Below are 18,287 nucleotides of genomic sequence, written 5' to 3'. Positions count from 1 at the left end.
GAGTAGCTTTGGGCAGCTACTGTACCGCAGATTTAAACCCTTAGAAAGTAATATCTGCTACAGAGATGTTGCAGCAGTGGGTTAAAGCAGTGAAAGCAGCCTCTCCGCACTCCTCCAGCGCTTCCCAGGTATTTTCAGGAACTGTAAATTCAGAACTGGCCTGCCACAACCTCATGGTGCTTCTTTCCTGGTGCTAAAAGACATCTGTTAATTCGAAGGGGAACCTGTTGGAAGGAGAGAGCACTGCGTGGCCTTTTATCGCCTTAATGCCGCCAACGCGCGGTCCCAGCAGCTGCAAGAGGCAGTCGTATCTTCGTGGCCTGCCCCTGGGTGGTGGGGACGGCTCAGCGGGATGCCCCGCTGCCTGTTACGGACCGCAGTCGTCAGCGGCAAGCCAAAGCCCCCTCGGGATGCCGTGCGGCACGCTGAGCTCTGCCTTGCTTCTGCGGCTGCAGCAGCACAGTGGAGTTTTTGGTAATTATCTCAGACACTCTATCTGGAGCTCCAGGCTACGTAGGAGCCGAGAGGCTCCTGTGGAGCTTCAGCTGTTTATTGCTTTTACCTTTGGGGTGATCTTGCCTTCAAGTACATTTCTTCAGTTTCTCAAAGTCTACTGACTTGGGTTTATTTACTCCAGGAGAACACGAGCTAAAAGCTGGCTGGCTTTGCCATGTAATGCATCGCAGTTTCTCTACTCCTAATTCTGAGCCAAATGTCACCGTACTCGTCCATCGCTCGTGGAGCCGATCGGGCATTTTGTCTTCTCATCGCTGCCGTAAAATTGCCAACAGTTTTGGGTTGGCAGCCAGATCCTAACGTGGTACCGGTGGGAGGGAGGTGGTGGCGTGCTGTTCCTCAGCGATGCTCTTTGAGGACCAAAGTATTTGACGTTAGACACGTGCAGCGTTGGTTCAAAGTGGCTTTTAAGGTGGTGTTTCCCTCGATGCCCTGACTTTGAGGAGCAGTTAGGGCTGGTGTTGAAGTGGGCAATAGGAGACTTCCAGGGTTCCTGCAAAGCCGGCAACCTGCTGCCCCATCCTAAACCTCAGCAACTGGTTGGCAAGTTACCTAATAATAACAGCAATAATTCGAAACTACAGAGAGACTTGTGGATTTCTTGTTCCGGTGTGCCTGTTCTTAGCGCTGTCAGCTCCTTTAGACCGTTAGTTAATGGAGCGTTGGTCTTCTGCTTCTCAATTTCTCCTGCCTCTCAATTTCTCCTGCCTCAAACAGCCCCTGGAAAACTTATTAAAGAGTCATTTAAAGAGGCTCCTGCCATGGTAGCAAAATGCTGCAAAGGGAAGGCTCTGTCTTACTCGTACCATCTGTCTCGCCGTACGCTCCAGATCATGCAGTGTGCTGTATGCCGTATCAAAATAAACCCTTTATTTTTAACAAACTGCATTTAAGATACATTAGCAGAATATTCAGCCGATCCCTAAATTTGGGACGGACCTTTCTTAATTCCTCAAGGCACGCTACCACACTTCAGCGCTGGAGCTGGCACTAATGAGCTGCAGACTCCTACTCTGACATTTCAGAAAATGAGACTCTGTTCCACCGTGGTGCTCAGAGCTGGGCTGACTTACACTGATTCACTGGGGAGAAGCGGTGTTTATCTCCGAAGGACGTCTGTGTGTGCTCGCGAGGCTCGGCCGTAGAGTAATCTGTAGGACAAATTGAGTTGAGAACCGAGTCTGCCAGGTCTGGGTGTGAGAGACCAAAGCTTTGGAGATTAGACTGGTGGAGGTGGAGGAGCTGGAGGTGCCGTGGCTGGCACCCGGCCCCTTGAATGCGGCTCCGGCCCCTGCGAGCTGTGGTCAGGTCACTATAGCGTCAGCTGTTCCTTTTCATTAATAGTTTGTTTTATTTTGTTTGCCTGCTGCATGGGTGGCAGCGTGAGGCGGGTCGTGATTCTCTGGGTGGTTTGATGAGTATCCTCTGCTTGCTTCTCCCTCTCCCAGCACTCCCAGTGCTCCCAGTTGTCCTGCCGTTACTGCCTTTGCTCTCCTGTGCCCAGGCTGGCCACCCCACAGCCTGGCTGGGCCGTGTCCCCTCCGGACTGCAGAGGCAGGCGGAGTTAGTCCCTTTTTTAAAGTCTAAACGAACGCAGAGTGTTCTGAGCACAAGCTGAGGACCGTTTGCAAGCAGCAGATCTGCTGCCAGACGTGTAAAATTGCCAGGTCTAAGCCATGGCTGCTAAAAAACACGGGCTTTGGGCATGCAAGCTAGCAATAATTGTGGATTTTACTGCTGGACCACTTTGTGTTATTTTAAAAGTTTTGCTGGAGGGAGGGAGAACCGAAGCTGTGCGGCCTTTAACCCCCGGTGATCTTCAGGACAAGTAACTTTTGCCTCCAGCCTCCTCCAAACTATTCTTTTTCCTTTTTTTCCTTTTTTGGCTCGCTCAGAAGCAAGCCAGGAGCTGGTGTGTGGGACACTATAGCAAGAACTTGCTTGCTGCAGAGTAGGAGAAAGTTAGCAACAGGCTGCTCCTGCCTGCGATCCTTGACCTGCTGCCCTGCAGTCGCTGTAAAGTCAGTTCCTCTATCGGGGACCTTGAGGGCGTTTGGGAGGTGAACGGGCAATGGGAAAGCAGGCTGGGCTCAAACCAGTGTTTAAAACCAGACTTTTTGAGGTGAGTGTTCATTTTTTTTCAGGAATTTGCTCACGTTTCCTCTTTCTATTCTAGTACAGAAAAAAAAACCCAAAAAAACCCACAACCACTTTCCTTCCCCTGACAACTGAGAGGGATTTTCAGGGCTTGTGTCGTCCATCAGTCAGGAGTGAAATTCAGTGTTTACATCTCCTGAGGATGAAGGAGGTCAGAGCAAATGTCATCAGTCCTGATTCCTGTAGTTCCTATTTGTGGAAGCATTTCCTTCCACTTTAATAAGTAAAAACAAGCCAACCTTTGCTTTGCACGAGTCTAGCCGTTGCCCCAGATCGACAGCCTGGTAAGGAGCTCGATGAAAGTCAGTCACTGCCTTCTGCAGTGGTGTCGAATTAACTTTCTGGCGACCCAGTCACTTCCCCTGGCGTTTCCAGCTCCGGTCCGTGGGATTTACGTGCCGTCAGAGCGCCTGTGCCCTCCCTGCGAGAGCTGGATTTACCTCATTTCACACCTGCTGTCGAGCTGCTCCGTGTGTAACGTCCGTGGCATCCCGAAGCCCTTGGAGGAGGGGACGAATGAATGCACACGCGGGATTCATTTGTGCTATTAGTCTTCAGTGACTATCCACCTGGTTTCTCATTGTCATATTCTGCAGTTGCTTTTACCTTTTCTTCTCCAAGCATTTCCTACTTCATAGGAAGCATTGCCGCTCTGGGGCAGGCACGTTGGCTTTCCTCCACGTTACCCATTCGTCAACTTGCGGGTCATAGTTCAGTTACTAAATTGGGTGGTAGCTCCTCCCTTTTCCCCAGACCATTGCTAAAACATCCTCCTGCCTTTGCTGGCACTGAGAGCCCATACAGTAAACTCCAGCTCTGTCAAGATGATGGGTAAGATGCTTTTCTGAGTAATACTGAAATTCCTCCGAGAAGTCGCGCCCTTGCGAACAGTTCTGCTCTTGCCTGGTAAAAGCTCTGACTGTGTAAGCACGGTTCTTACAAAATGAGTAAATGCAGGGTAAAGTGAACTTTCTCCTCCTGTTCGTAACTTTATTCATAACTGTTTGAAAACCTTTGGAGGAACATCAGGGGTTAGAGTGGCAAAGCGGGTTATGTCTTTCCGCAGCGACTGCAGTGGGAGCTGGGGGTGCTCCGGGCATCGCGCTTGTCCCCGCCGCAGCGTGTCCCCAGCACTCTCTGCTCTACCTCTGGCAGTTGCCAGAATACTAAATTCCCAGGTAAGAGCGAAGGAATATCTTACAGCAGCTAGAACCATCCTCTTTCAAACCATTTAAGTGTCTTTAAAAGTACCCTGTGGATTTGGAAGCCGATTCCCACGAACCATACTTCCCGGTCAACTCCTTCGATCCCACCATCAGATGGGGGAGATTTTTCTTGCCCTTTTCACACCAGAACCTCACGCTGACCCTGTGTGCAGCGGGGAGGAGAGCTTGCACGCGCGGTCCGGCTTCCTCGGCGCCCGAGGAGGTGGCGGCGCGACCCGCTCGCTTCGGATGCCGAGCGGCGAAGCGCGGCACCGCTCGGCAGCCAGCGCCGGGGAGGGCTGCGGGGCGGCTGCGTGCCGGGCCTGGATCCCACCACCCACGGGGGGAGGAGGAGGAGGAGACGCACGATGCCAAGGACTATGCTCGTTCTGCCTGGCGGGATTTTTTTAGCTGTAGTAGCTCTTGGCCACGCCGGCAAACCTAAATAGGCGTTTTTCAAAGGATACTAAATCCTGCCTTCTTCCCTTTATTTTTAGCATAGGGGACTCCAGGTAGCTGCAGCGCTAAGTAACCTCAGTGCGAACGAGAAACTTTCAGCAAATAGCAGCAGTCATCTGAGGTTCTCGCATAGCACGAGGACTTTCCCTTTTTTAAATAAACGGTATTACTTCAGCTGGCTGCTAAGAATAACCTCTGCCTGCCGCCGCCGAGGCAGCGCGGGCCTGCGCGTCGTGCTTCCTAATTCCTGCTCTCTGCTGCGAGTCCTTCGGGAGCGGCGTGCGCGGCGCAACAAGAACTGCGAGATCTGCAGGGCTTTCTTGGCTTTTCTGAGAAGAGCCTGGTATAAATCATACCTCTCGGCGATAACATCAGGCTTCTAGTAGCATCTGTAGGCGGGTCGAGTCGGGTTCCCATTGGGCAAGGTGCTGATGGAGTTAGTTGACAGTTTATGCTTTGGAGAGCTGCTGTCCCGCTGTGCCCCGCGGTAACTTGCTGCAGGGACTTGAAAACCTGCTCAGAAAAGAGGAGAAATCGGCTTGCAGAGCCCTAGTGCAATAAGCTTTAGGTCTGGGTCCTTTTGGATTGTGGTTAGTGCCAGACTTGAACAGGTTAAACAGTGGGGAGTGAGCCCAAAGTCCAGTTTTTAACGATTTGGAATCTGAGGAATTGACAATTAGCTTTCAGAGCAAAACAGGGCTGCTAGAAATTGCACTCCTTGCTTAGTTAAGACCTGTCTTTTTCATATGTCTAAATTAAGCTCTGCAGACAGTCAGGAGCCAGTTGCAAAACAAGCCCATAACATGTAGTTAATGGTCCTGTATTAAAATGAAATTGCATGAAAGTCCGGTGTGTTGCAGCACAAACCCGATTGCTGTAAACGTGCTTTGCCTGGCTTATTCTGACTTTTTTTTTTATGATACCTGAGCAAGAGCAGGAGAATTGCTGTGTAGGGACCACCTCTTGCTAAGGGTCTTTGAGAGAGGTGAAATGAGGTTGTTTGCATCCCCGCCTCAAGCTCTTGCAGGGACGTCCTTCGTCCCTCTGGCTGGCAGCAGAATGGGGAGCAGCCCGGCGGCGTGCGCCTCCTCCCAGCCCTGCCGTGGGACGGCTCCAGCCTTTGCAGCGTTACCTCCACACCTTACAAAAAGTCGCCTGTGAGTTAGCGTCTGACTCAGCTTTGTCCTTTTGCTGGAGTGAAAAGCGATGTCTTGTGTTTTTTCGCCTTCCTCCCCCTCCTCTCGCCGAGCCCGCGGCGCTGCGGCGGGGAGCGGTACATGGTGCTCGCTGCGTGGGCAGGGAGATGCTGTGGGAGGGTTCCCCGACCCCAGAGCCGCTGCAGTGATGCAGCCGATTGACGTACTTTCTCCTGCATCAAAGTGACGGTTGCCTGGCTGCCTCACTGAGCCCGGCTTTATTCTTGTGTTTAATATTAAAGTACAAAGCTGTGCAGAAACCACATGCTTTCTTATTCTTTGAAGTGGTGCTTGCTAACTGCCTGAAAAACATTCTCCAGTGGTGGTGGAAAAAAATCCCATTACGTTTTACAAATATTTTTGTTTTGTTTCACCCCTTTCTTTCAGAAGCTTGACAATAGTCCTCTGGAGGCTTGATCTCGTGTTGCTGGCAGAGCCTGACCCATCCCCGTAGCTGCCTGCCTTCAGCGCTGCAAACAGGACTCGCGGTTAGATTTTTTGAAGAAATAAAACTTGCGTTTAAGTGGCTGGTTTTGTGCTTTTTCTTTCTACATTGTACAATACGTGACCCTCATCTCGTTCGGTGTCTAGCTCTTGACGAGCCAAGAGTTGAACGTGTAGCCCGGAGTTTTATGGTTGGGACTTAAGTCCAGAGGTTTTTAAGCAGCTTGTGTGTATTACTGCTAACCTTAATAGAGCGGGGATTAAGATGAAAAATACAGCCTGACTCATTTTATTGTATTTTTGAAATTAATGCGTAGTGCCTGAGCAAGAAATACTGGACTAAACCCTATTGGAATGGGCAAGGAGGGGAAATAGGATCAGCTGTAAAAGCTGACGGTGTGTGGCACCAAGGGCGTGCGTATGTAATCTGTAACTCTTAAATGCGCTGGTAATGTGCTCCTCATACCTTCAGCGGCTGAATGAAGACGTTAATTAGCCAGGGATTAACAACTGTGCTTTATGCATTACAATGCCAGGCCTGCACACCTCGGGCGAGTCTCTTCTGGGATCTTTATCCAGGTTTGGTCACTAAAAGGCAGCGTTTCGGTGATGAAAGTGGCCTTCCTACTTTGTCAGTAGTAGCACAGCCGGGCAGGCGGCACATTTTTTTCTAGCAGAATAGAAATATTGGTTGTCCATTTAAATGCAGTTAGCATTAAATTGTAGGAATGCAGCTTGGGATTTAAGGGCGCGCAGCTAGGCTGACTTGGCTTCTGGATCGTTTTAAAGGTAAAAGGGTTTTTGCAAACGCGAAGGTCAATAGAAATCTTTCTGCGAGACTTAATATCAGTGGTCCTAACATCAGGCATCTCAATCCGCTGCCTCTTTCGGGGCGGGGGGATGCCAGCGACGAGTGCGAGGGTGTGCTCTGCTTTGTTTGTTGTGAGTTAGGTCTTAGCACGAGCTCTTAATTTTTTCGTGCAGAGGTACAGCGGTGTGCTGAAAAGGTTTCTGCAGCTGCGAGGTGAAAGCCAAGCCCTTTGAAACATCTGCAGTTAAGGGCCAGAGTTTTCAGCTCCCTTGTGCTGCTGCTGTGCCGGGGCCGACGAGCTGCGTGATGTTTGACAAGCAATGCCAGCATGGTGGTTCGTGTATTTGTGTAAATGACTTAGAAAACTGGTAAAATTCCACTAATCCCTCTGTAAGTGAGCTTATCATGGGATATGAATTTCCTGTTGCCTGTCCCCTACTGCTGAATGCAATAAAATGGGCAGCCAGAAAATCACGTTGGTTCCTGTATCGGTGCCTGTCATTTGTTCCAGTTTGGGATAACTTGCCTCTGCAAAGGTTACGGTTTTCCAGTTTTCCTCCAGCTTTCAACTCTGTTTTGGGTATTTAGAGATGAAGCTTATAAACAAGACCTTTCAAAATATACGAGCATGATATAAACTACATGAGATGTGAGCAGATGTGCTGGGGTGTGGGGAGGGCAGGGCGCCCATGAGCAGACATCTGTGTAACAACTTTTTTTACCTTAAAAAATACAGTGCAGTCCCATCCAGGGTCTCAGAACAGCAGGCAAGGCTGCGGAGTGAGTTACGTTTTGTATTTGCTGTGTGGCTAAATAAGCTCAGTTCTTTTTTTTTCTCCCTTTTACATGTTTTTATTAACCAAGACGAGGGATTTCTGCAGCGACGGCCTCCCCTAGGAATGCTGGCTATGTGAAAAATGCCCCGTCCTTGCAGTGCCGCTGCTCTCCCTTATCTGCCCGTCCCTCGCTGCCTGCGCCGTGGGCACGGGCTCTGCCCACCGCACAAATACCTTCCTGTCCTGGCAAGCGTCACCGCTGCCGTCGGCGTTCATCGTCGCGTCCGTCGTCTCCAATCTGCGCCAGACCCCCCCCGCCAGTGCCAGCGTGGCCGGGTTTGGATGAACCCGGCGCTCGCAGGTTCCCAGTTTCCCCAGCCAGACCCGGTGCCCGTCGGCACCGCTGAGCGTGCAAGGCAGCCACCTGCACGGCACGGCGGCGGAGCTCACCGCGCGTCCGGTGTGACAGACTGTGAGATCGCTTGGTTTCGTCGTTGTGCAGAGGCTGCACGTGCTAAATAGGACTTTCTTGATCACTTTGTGTTGAACGTTTATGTTAGTTCTTCCGTTTCTGTAGGAATATTCCAGTAGTGGTGGAAAACGGTATGGATGTGTTGTGGCCATCCGAGGCCGTTTTTTCTTGGAAAAAATCAATAAGTGATATTGGATTAAGTTTTTATTTCTTGACACAGCTGTCCACAAAGAGCAGCTCTGGTCGCTCTTCCAGCCTCAGGCTGTCTCCGCTCTCTGGAGATGAACTTTGGGTTGATCATGTACCAGTTTGATTCAATCTGTTTTGAAACCAGGGGAGCTGGTCCTGGTGCAAAGCCTCAGCATTGCCAGCGAGATGGAGGTGGTGATGCTGTAAGCCAAGGGCCAGGCTGCTGCAGTGGGTTTTATTTCAACTTGGGATGATGGCACCAAAAGTAAAGAAGGTGTAATTTTTTTCTCTTTCACTGGGATAATTATGTTTGTTCAAGCTCTTCACTTGTTAGGCAAAGCAGGATCTAAATTTGGTGCCTCTTTTAATATCTTTTCAGCATACGTGTTTTTTTGGACCACGTTTAAAAGCTCTTCTGTCCCTGTTATGTAAACTTGCTTTAAAGGGAGTGAGATGTAATTGTCTGGCACATCTCGGGGTGGGTAGGCAAAGCCCGAGGCCTCGTCTGCCCGAGAAGCTGCTGCTGCTGAGGAGTGTGTGGACTCGCAGGCTACGCCTGTGCCGGTACCTGTCCCCATCTGGAGATAGTCCTGCTCTGGAATAGAAGTGCCTTATTCTGGTTTTAACTAAACCCAGCTGTAGTCGGGCATTTTTTTCTAGATTTAAAGGGGAAGACTGGGCTGACTGCTCCTTTTTCTTAATTGCCGTCACTGTCAGTCATCACTCCCACAAATGATTGATGGTGTGAGATCTTCTAGTTGCTTTTAGCATAAGGGTTGTGTAAATCTCTCACTGATTATTTAGGCTCATCTGGTCTAACTTGAATGGGAATGTTTTAGGAGCCCTTACTGTCTAAACTGTCTAACAGTTTAAAAAGAAATTAAAGCAAGAAGCCCCAAACAGCTAGAGAAGGTAATTTTTAACCTGTTTTTGCACTGGCTACAAGATGTTTTGACCATCTCTTTGCCCCCCAAACATGCTTCTCAAATACAGACTAAGCAAACAGGAACAAAGCGTTCTTGCTCGGGATTAAAAGTGGACGCACGTCAGGGTTATTCGCACTAAGTCCGTGTACAGATAAGAGCGAGCGTTTCAGGAGCTGGCGAGTTCTGCCTGTGCGAAGGGCTGTTCCCCCGGAGACAGGCTCTTCCCTCCGCAGGAGCCGCCGGGCTGAGCTCGCTGCCGACCGGCTCACGGCCGTGGGACCCGCTCTGGCCGGCGGCGCGATGCCGAGACGCCGTCAGGTGCCTGCTCCGGCACCCCCAGTGCCCGGCACGCGCGGCTGGAGGGGCTCACGGTGCCCAGGAAAGGCAGGAGGCTTGTCAGGTTTTGGCTAAGCATCCATGGAAATCTGTTTCTTGAATCAGATTTGTATCGGGCCAGAGATTTTTTTTAGTTCAGTGGTATGTTTTGCCTCAAAATCTGTTTACAGTTGAAGTAGACCACCTGGGTTAGAGGCTAATTTTGACAAGTTATTCAAAATAGTCTTAGTGTCCTGCGTTTTCCTGTTTAAACACACAACTAGAAGGAAATACCTGCATTTCTGTGATAACGTGCAGTTTCAGGCCCTGCAGCCCGTGGCACCGCTGAGGTCTGTGACGGAGCAGATGCTGCCGGTACCGACCCTTCTCCAGATGCCAGTATTTGCATTGCCGTTGCGCAAAAGGAAACCTTTCGCCCTTCTCATTTTTTCAGGCTCAAGTTAGCGGCCAGGCACATAAGGACTTTTTTCTTTTCATTTGGCAAGTTCATACAGGAACGGGGGGCTAAAGCAACGGCAGAACTGTGCTCCTTGTCCAGCGTGTGAATAAAAACCGGGTGCAAAAAGTGCCATTGGGGCATTCTTAGAATTTCGGTAGAGGGGTGACGTTGCAGTCCCCTGGGACTCGGAGGTATGTGCAGTGCAAGCAGGGAAGGACGGCACCTGCATGACAGCAATTGCTTAATGCTGTGAATTCAGGGAAGTCCGAATGTTTTACATATCTCTGTTTTTTCTACCCTGTAGTAGCTGATTTTCTAAATATAAGCATCAGCCCTGTGAGAGTAGTCAGCGAGCCAAAGGTTGCCCGTTACCTGAAGGCAGATCCCTCACGTGCTTTCTGGTACAACCCTTTCACACGATGTGTAAGTTCCTTTTTTAGCCTCTCTGCCTTATTTCCAGCCCCAGCCTTTCCCTGGCAGTTCCCAGTCCCAGCCCTGAGCTCAGAGCTGAACGGCTGCCAGCCCAACGTGACTTCTCTTCCTGTAAGAGAGACAAAAGAAAACGACCTTCTGCTTCCTCTCCCTGTCTGCCCAGCAGATTCCAGCCCCGCTGTAGGAGTTGCTCCTTGTTGCAAACCCTCACATGATGTTGCAGTCATCAGTATTACCAAAAGACCCGGGTTTGCAGAAAAACAGCCTCACAGACGCTGCAGTCACATGGAGATACTGGCCTTTTCTTTTAGGGTAATTACTTCGGTGGTTGAAACAAGTGCAAAAGTAGTCATCGGGCTGATCAAGCTGTGTCCTCATCCGCGTTTGGAAGCGAGCCTCCTCGGCTGTGCTTGCCTGCAGCTGACTTAGGGAGGGAGGAGGACCCCCCAGCTCTGCTGACCTATTGTGAGTTTCTCCTGAGCATCATTTTTGCCCTCTGTAGCTACATCAGTAATGAAAACAAGATGACTAGAGAAAGTCACAGGACTGCTGTTGTATCAGCGTGTTTTATCGGGTGCATGAAGAAAGCAGGAGTATTTACGCTCATGTGATGCCTCTGCTGCAAAAGGTCACGCACATTTCCAGTGAGATGAGAAGGAGCTGGCCCCCACATGCGAAGGAGTCCCTTCTGCAGTCTGGCAGCGAATGAGCATCCCTGAGCGGTTCAGCTCACAGGCAAGGTCACACCAGCCCGGCTTCAGGATGCCTCGAGCCGTTAATTATTTCTGAAGCACGTAGTTAAGAGTTTGAGTTTTTGCTTAACTCTGAGCTATAGGGGGAGATTTTTTTCAGAAGTACCGGTGTGGAATAATGGGTCTGAATTTTCCCAGTGTAGATGAGGTTCCTCACTTATGAAAAAGATTCTCACTTTGGGTTTCTGAGGCTTAGTTAGCAATAGGGTGCTAATTACTGGGTGGGGTCAGAGCATTTCGGGTTTCTATTAGCAAAACAAGGAAGGTATTTCGTGCAGCACATACCCAGGCATGACCAGCTCAAACCCTGGAGCATTGCAGCTGTGGCTGGTGCTGGACAGAGTCGCGATGCTCGGCTTGGCTGATCAGTACCGGTAATGCAGCGGCCCGGTACTCGAGGCGAGTCCTCCGCACGTGCTACAAGGATGCGCCTGTTGGCTTTAGCTCAGCCTAGCGGCGTGCTCGGCGTCCCAGCGATTGCACGATCGTACGTGTTGCTTAATTCCATCCTGAATCGCTTCCCTCCTCGCTCGTAGCTGCAGGTAGCTCTCTGTCAGCGTGCGGGATACTAACACGGACAGGGATCGTGTTTGTTTCCACTCAAGGTCGCTGAAGGACTCTCAGGGGTTAGGTTAGCGGACCCTGCTCTCTTCTCGCTGCTTGAGGTCCATAGTCGATGTCTGGACATATTGCCCGTGGCTGTCGAGTCAATGCGTTACTTAATCTGTGTTGCAATATTGAACTTACTTCAGCAACAGCCTGTCTAGGCGCTGTTTTGCAGGGCACGGTTGCCTTGGTTCACTGATGGCACCATTATGCCTACAGAGATTTTTTTGCTTTCAGTCTCTTTCCCTTGAAAGCCCTGCTGCTCCGCTCCCAGCACTGTGTACGGCTTCGTTTGCATCTTTCGGATGACTCCGTAGGAAAAGCAGCGAGTGAGCATTTCGTACTCGAGTCTCATGTCGATTGGAAAGGCGTTACAAGCTCTCACTGCAGATACGGGTGCGTCTGATGTCTTCACTGACTCAAGATGCAACTGCTATAAACTGAAATCAGGATTTTAAAGCTATACCGTGCTTATTTTGCTGCTCACACCCTCACCCCTAAGAGTCTTTGCAATGAGTAACCTCACCCACAGCTTTGGAGGCTCTTCGCTGCAGAAGTAGAAAGCATTTGCAAAACCAACAGCAGAAAAACTTTGATGGCAAAGCAAGCAGGTGTGACCCAGACGTGTCCAGAGCAGATGCACTGAGTAACGAGGTTTCCACGTGGCTATTCCTTGGAAATAATTGCGGTTTGAAGTAAGGGTAAAGAGTCTTGAGAGCCACTCACGCTAAAGATCTCATCTATGAACCTGGAAAACCAGCTCTTCTGTGTTTCTGACAGAGTAAAGCGAACGCCAGTCAGTGTTTCAAGCTCTGCTAGTTGAAATGTGCTGAGAGCTCTGCTAAGAAATGTGCTTTCAAGGCCTCTAGGGGATTGTTGTGTGGGTGCTGTGGGACACCTAGCTGATAGAGCAACCAGGAATTCAGCACAGAGGTACGCGATTCTCTTCTAGTCGGCTGGGATGTGGGCTCTTCCCCGTGCACCGCAGAACAGCGCGAGCGGTTCCCAGCGTTACCATTTAGACCATTCCTGTTGTCACGTAAGGTGAAGATATCACGATGTTTTGAGGTGGGGCAGCCTGAAAACAAAAAAGCAAAACTTCTACATGCAGTGATTATGTGAACACCCTAAAAGGGCCAACCTTTTAGTCACTGCTGACGGTGGCAAGCGCCATCAGCAGGAGCCAAGTATTGCAAATGCTCTGGTCTTGATAACGTGGCTTCAGAAAGGCTTTCTGAACATACAAAGTGCAAAGCAACGCTCTGACAGCCAAAAATACACTGTGATTTATACGCTTTCTTTGGAAGCTGGTTTAGGTGTGCTGTAGCCAGCCCTGTGTCAGCCTCTTAAGTCACACAAAAGAAGCTGAAACGCTCTTGGCTCCTGTTCCTAAAGAGGTTTCTTCATGGCTCTGTGCTACACCAAGCTCATCAGCGAGCTAGTCAGCGTTTTTCTTGTTTGCTCAGCATCAGCTGCTTCCCAGTTCTGTGAGGCTTGGCTGGAGAGCAGCCCCGCAGAGAGGGTCGCTTATCTTCCTGCACTTGAACAGAAGGTATTTAATTTTTAAGTAAATATTTTTGCCATAACCTCAGGCTTTTTGTTTTTTCCCAAGCTTGATGGTTGCAAATACTCCCCGTGTGCAGACACTAGAATGAAACCGAATCCAGCAGAGAAGAATCTGTGGGGCGGCTAGCACGGCTCCCACCATAGGCTGGGGGGGATTAATCCCCGTAGCCTTACAGGGAGCCCGCGCTGCTTATCTGTTTGATTTTTGACATTGCAGAAAGTGGGCTGAAGGGGGAGACTTCGCCCCGAACTCCTCGGCTTCAGTGCAGGCAAAAGCCTAGACAAATAAATCAGCCTTGAATTCTGGTCCGAAGGTCAACAAGTAAGAGTGACGCCAGAGCGGATGGAGTCCCTCAGCGTGGGGTATCTTGTCCTCAACCATCGGATGACCTCATCCAAGCCTCCCAGATTGCCATCTCTGCACTGACACCGGGGTAATCAGGATGGCTTCAGACCACGCTGCCTTCGGTTTGGTCTGCAGAATAGCACCGAAAGGTCTCTCTGTGTGCGTATAAAAGTCATAAAAGGTTAAATTACAGTGAATTCGGCTTCCAGGGTTATTCAGACATGTGTGGGATCAGATGTCTGGTCTCTCTGTGCCGCCTCCCCGCTGACTGTAACTGCGGCGTTGGGTCAGTGCTGGTTCCAGGGGGAAACACCCTCGGCGGCAGCTCGAGGGATTGCTCATCTGGTTATTTGAGCTTGATCCTGCTGGGGCAGGATACCCGGCTGAAAGTGTCGCTGCAGACCGCCTGAGAACAGGGAAACGGGTCATCGGCTGTTTGCCTTAACAGGGCTCGCATGGCTCTCTTTAGCTGCTTCGAAACGCTCTTTGAACGCAGGCAGGTATAATAGCTGCAGTCAGTGCAATGAACAAACCCCGTTTCTTTTTCCATAGCACACAAAAAAAGGTAGCTGAGGGGCATGTGATGGTGGGAAGGTTCGTAACAGCTATGTTACCCCGATTATTTACCAGCTCCCTATCTTCCCAAGAAGCGTTGAGCAAGCTATGCCGAGCCGTACAATGAGTATATTGTAACTTGTGGTTCTGATGTAATTCCCACCAAACGCTCTCTCCACAATGAAAACTTGAAGTTACTTGAAACCAAACTCCTTGCCCTTTCCATCCCCTGCACGCAGAGCTGTGTGAAGTTCAATAAACACGCGCTGCCGGGCTTGCTCAGCACAACCGCTCTCCGAAGCCCTGCAAAAGTCCCAGTATCTTCTAGTGAATAGGGGCTATAATTGGCACAATGCTCCTAATAAAGGCGAGTCCTCACAGTATTTGCCTTGAATTCTTATTTTAGGGTTTTGTTGTAATCTTCTTTAAATTCCAAGTGGCTAACTTTCTTGCTAAACATGTGATCCTATTTCGGGGAGAAGCAAAATAAGGTTGAGATGATAAAAAGCCAAAGCTTTCTGCCCACAGATTGCAAGCAGAGGGGTGGCTTTGCATTTGTCTGAATGCTCGTGTGGCACAGGAAAATATTGGCTGTTCAGGAGTCTCAGGAAAGAGACTCCTGTGATAAGATAACTTTTAAGGGACGGCATTTTATCTGGGCATTACGGTGACGTGAGAGTGTCGAGATGGCAGGGACTTGTTTCTTTTAATAGCCGTGCGTTACTGACGGGGGAATTCTCCGCTGCTTTCTCCACCAAAACACAGCAGCTCTGCCAGCTGACTTAGACCCATGCCCTCGTCTCTGTTCTCTTTCTTTTGCCCTTATAAAAGAGTTTGGCGTCTCCTTTTGCCATTTCCAGCATAGCCTGGTTTTGGGTCTCCCAGGTGGAAAGCGGAGGCTTGCTGGTAAACTGCACCGAGCAGCTCGAGAGCAGGCAGCGGTAAAGGTGGTGTCTGGAGGAGGTTGTGTGGATGCAAATACTAGTGACCGAAGGGTCTCCGCTTTGAAACAGGGTGGGTTTTGTGCCGCTGCGCTTTTTGGGTGCCTGGCAGTCATTCTCCCTTGCACTGTCTGTTCAAGTTTTGGTGTGCAGGTCCAGGTACGTCTGCCTGTTCCTCTGCTTGCAGCGGAAGATGAGAGCATCGCATCTGCGTGGTATCTAAGCTGGTATTGCCTTTTGGGTTTGGGGGTAGATGCATGTGGCTGGTTTAGTCAGAGGGTTCTCCCTCTTTGGGCATTTGCTTATCTGTAGAAAACTCAAAAGTCATTTCAAAACCTTTCCACCCACTCAGCACCCAAGGAGTTGCACAGCAGAGGGAACCGCCAGGCTGGCTGCAGGCTGCTCGCTTGGCTGTGTCATGGCTGATGCTGTAAAATCTACTGATCTCATGATGAAGTAACTTTTGCACATGAGGCCAATAAATTCATGCACCTCGTGGTGCAGCTGGAAGAGCCTTTGTCCGATCACTAAAGAAGGGAATGACACGCTGTACCATGCTTAAAACTTCCCCTGCCTCCTTTAAGCATCTTGAGTGCTGATGCTCACAGTGTTTCCCAGCTCAGATCTCGGGAGCTCTGGGAAATTCTCAGGAAGCTCTGTGATACTCAGCCTAAACTTCCCTTTCTTTTATCTCCTCCTATAACTTAATACTCCTGTGCCACGACACAGCCCAGCTTCCTGCTTAGTCTTTATACCCTCCTGTTGAATGGGGAGCTGCTATCGGGCCCTCCCAGGCAAGGACAAGCTCCACAGTGGTCTAGCCAGGATATACATATTTAGTTCTCAGTCAGACCACTAAAATCAGTAAGCCGGTACCTCTTGTCAGGCCGTAATTGAAGACACGAGCCTGAGTTGAACTGTGTCTATAGCCAGGGCAATCCCTGGCCTCAAGGACCTGAAAACTTATCCTAATCACTTCCAAAACGATTGCACATGAAAAAGAACTACTTAATAGCAAAATCGTGAAGAAGAACTCTTCCTTCTTACGGAGCGGGGTGATTGGGGTTTGGAGTCGTGGGTTTGCTGCTGGAAGGCTAGAGCAAAGCTCTGTGATTCCCTTGCAGGAGCTGCGGGGACAGATCAATGCATTTATAGTTCTGCTATTATTAAAGCCAGAGGGGTTTTTAAAACATCAGTGTTACTCCTCATAGTCCCTTTTTGGAAGGAGAGCACGGGTGCCTGGGTGGGGGGTTTCGCCTGTGACACCACCTGCACTTGAGCATTGCTTAAGCAAAGCACAAATATTCCAGGACTTGACAGCGGGCAATTTTCAACATGCCAGGCTGCAAAAACAGCCTTCATTTCACCGCTCTGTGTGAAGTACTCCTCCTTTCATCCTTTCCTTTGGGTAAGATCTCAAAATCTGTTAGCTTGCATTCATGAAGGTGTTTGAAGAGCGTGTATTTACTTAAAAGATCATAAATGTCCTCAAGTTTAAAAATCTTCACAGAAGTGATTAACGTTTTGCTGAGACAGTTGTGGAGCAGCAGATTTTAAATGGTCCTTGAAATACAGGAATTTACGACCTGATTTTGAAGAGCAGGGAGGAAGGTCTCCCATCCACCCGTCTGAAGAGAAGGCATTCATGCTGGGGAGGAGATTCGGGGGGTGGGGGGGGCTCGTGAGCTCTTGCGATGGTTTCTGCAAGCAGAGGGATGGCACTTACATGGCTTAGTCATCTCCGGCTCTGAGAGGAGGAGAGGAAATTGCAGGTGACTGGAAAGGAGCAGATTCAAAGCGAGAGCCTGTAGTGCTGCATGGGGCTGGGGGGGTGAGAGGTTTTGGGGTGCAGCACCAGCTCCTGCCAGAGCGAGCAGTTTTCCCCCTGCAGAAGTGGTGGTCGGTGACTTCTGCAGCAGCACTGGAGCTGCTCGTGCACAGATTGCACCTGGGCTGGTGACTGAAACCGGTGCTGGAGCTTGTTCTGCTTTTCTGCTCATCCATCCTTCCTAAATAACTGCTGCTAGTGCTGGCTGAGAGCTCCGAGTCTCACAGCTGCTCTGAAGCACGCGGAGAACGAGTAGCTACCATGACATTTTGTGGCCTGATTCTCATAGCAGCGCTCCTGTGGAAGCTGCGAGGGCTCGCTGCTTGCGTGCGGTGATCTGGTTTTCCCCTCTGTACTTTATCTGTAACTGCACTGACCAGAAATGCAGGAAGGATGAGGACAGAGCAGACTTTGCAGCGCAAGTTCTCATTTATTTACTACCCTCAACCCATAACAGCCCTTAAGCACCTTGACTAAAGCCCAGCTTTGATTCCTGGTTTAAATTATATGGTGGAGTGTTTATTATGTATCTGGCCATCCGTATTGTACCGTGGACTAGCACACGAGCCCAGCGGCGGCTCCAGACCTTCAAGAGGATAGCCAGACCCCTCCAGGGAACCGGCTGCTCGGCCTCAGGTGGGCAAGCTGGCGTGGTGGCTCTTGCAGCCGGTTCCCCTGTGCACCACGAATGCATCTGCAGCTCCAGCACACGCGAGCCAAGGGAAAACCTGAAAGTGCATCTGGCTTTGCATTTCAAACCTGGTGCCCGGCTGGTTGTGTTGCAGCCTCCGGGCAATGGCTCCAGGTAACGACTGATGTAAATACCTTTGCACTCAATATTTTTGTTTGTTTGGTTTTTTTTTAATGCATGGTCTAAAAATAAGGTTGGAATGTGCTGCGGTGACTCAGGGTACATGGTCTGCAGCACCGGGGTGGTGACCATGTGTAATTGCCGTTGGCAGTCCTGCCAGTGGTCTCCACCCAGCTGGCATCAAAACTGCTGCAGATAAATTGGAGAGAAGGGGGAGTTTAAAGCCAGACCTTAGACAACAGCGGGAGTTAACTGCGTGGGGGTTTTAGGCTACCCTGGAAACACAGTCTCTTGAATGTTCTGCAGCTTAGCTGGCAGATGTGTCCTGCAGGATTTCACGCTCTTTCAGCCAGGTAATCGTTTCCTTTAATGGGAAGGAAATGGAGCTACATGGCTCTAGGGATGCTCTCTCCTTCCAAAATCCTTGGCCAGTTTGAAACTAGAGCAGTTCAAGAGACAAAACACTTAGGCAATTAATGGACCCGGTAAAGGCAGAGCTGCACCAGAGACGTGCCCCTCTCCTA

At 50.1% G+C, this 18,287-nt stretch overlaps 1 protein-coding gene across 4 annotated transcripts in view; it reads left to right on the top strand.

The window, feature by feature from the left end:
* GNG7 (G protein subunit gamma 7) overlaps positions 1–18,287 on the top strand; it is an 80,577-nt gene that overhangs the window by 45,042 nt on the left and 17,248 nt on the right. Inside the window, exon 4 of one of the 4 annotated variants that reach the window (XM_075077215.1) lies at positions 5,921–6,061. The exons of the other annotated variants lie outside the window; for them this stretch is intronic. Within the exon in view, the coding sequence (XP_074933316.1) occupies positions 5,921–5,987 (67 nt within the window). The 3' untranslated portion in view covers positions 5,988–6,061. Of the gene's footprint in view, positions 1–5,920; positions 6,062–18,287 lie in introns of those variants that run through there. 4 annotated transcript variants of the gene reach the window in all.

Source organism: Phalacrocorax aristotelis, chromosome W, assembly GCF_949628215.1.
Source record: "Phalacrocorax aristotelis chromosome W, bGulAri2.1, whole genome shotgun sequence".
NCBI lineage: Eukaryota > Metazoa > Chordata > Aves > Suliformes > Phalacrocoracidae > Phalacrocorax > Phalacrocorax aristotelis.
This window is presented reverse-complemented; position numbering and strand designations above follow the sequence as displayed.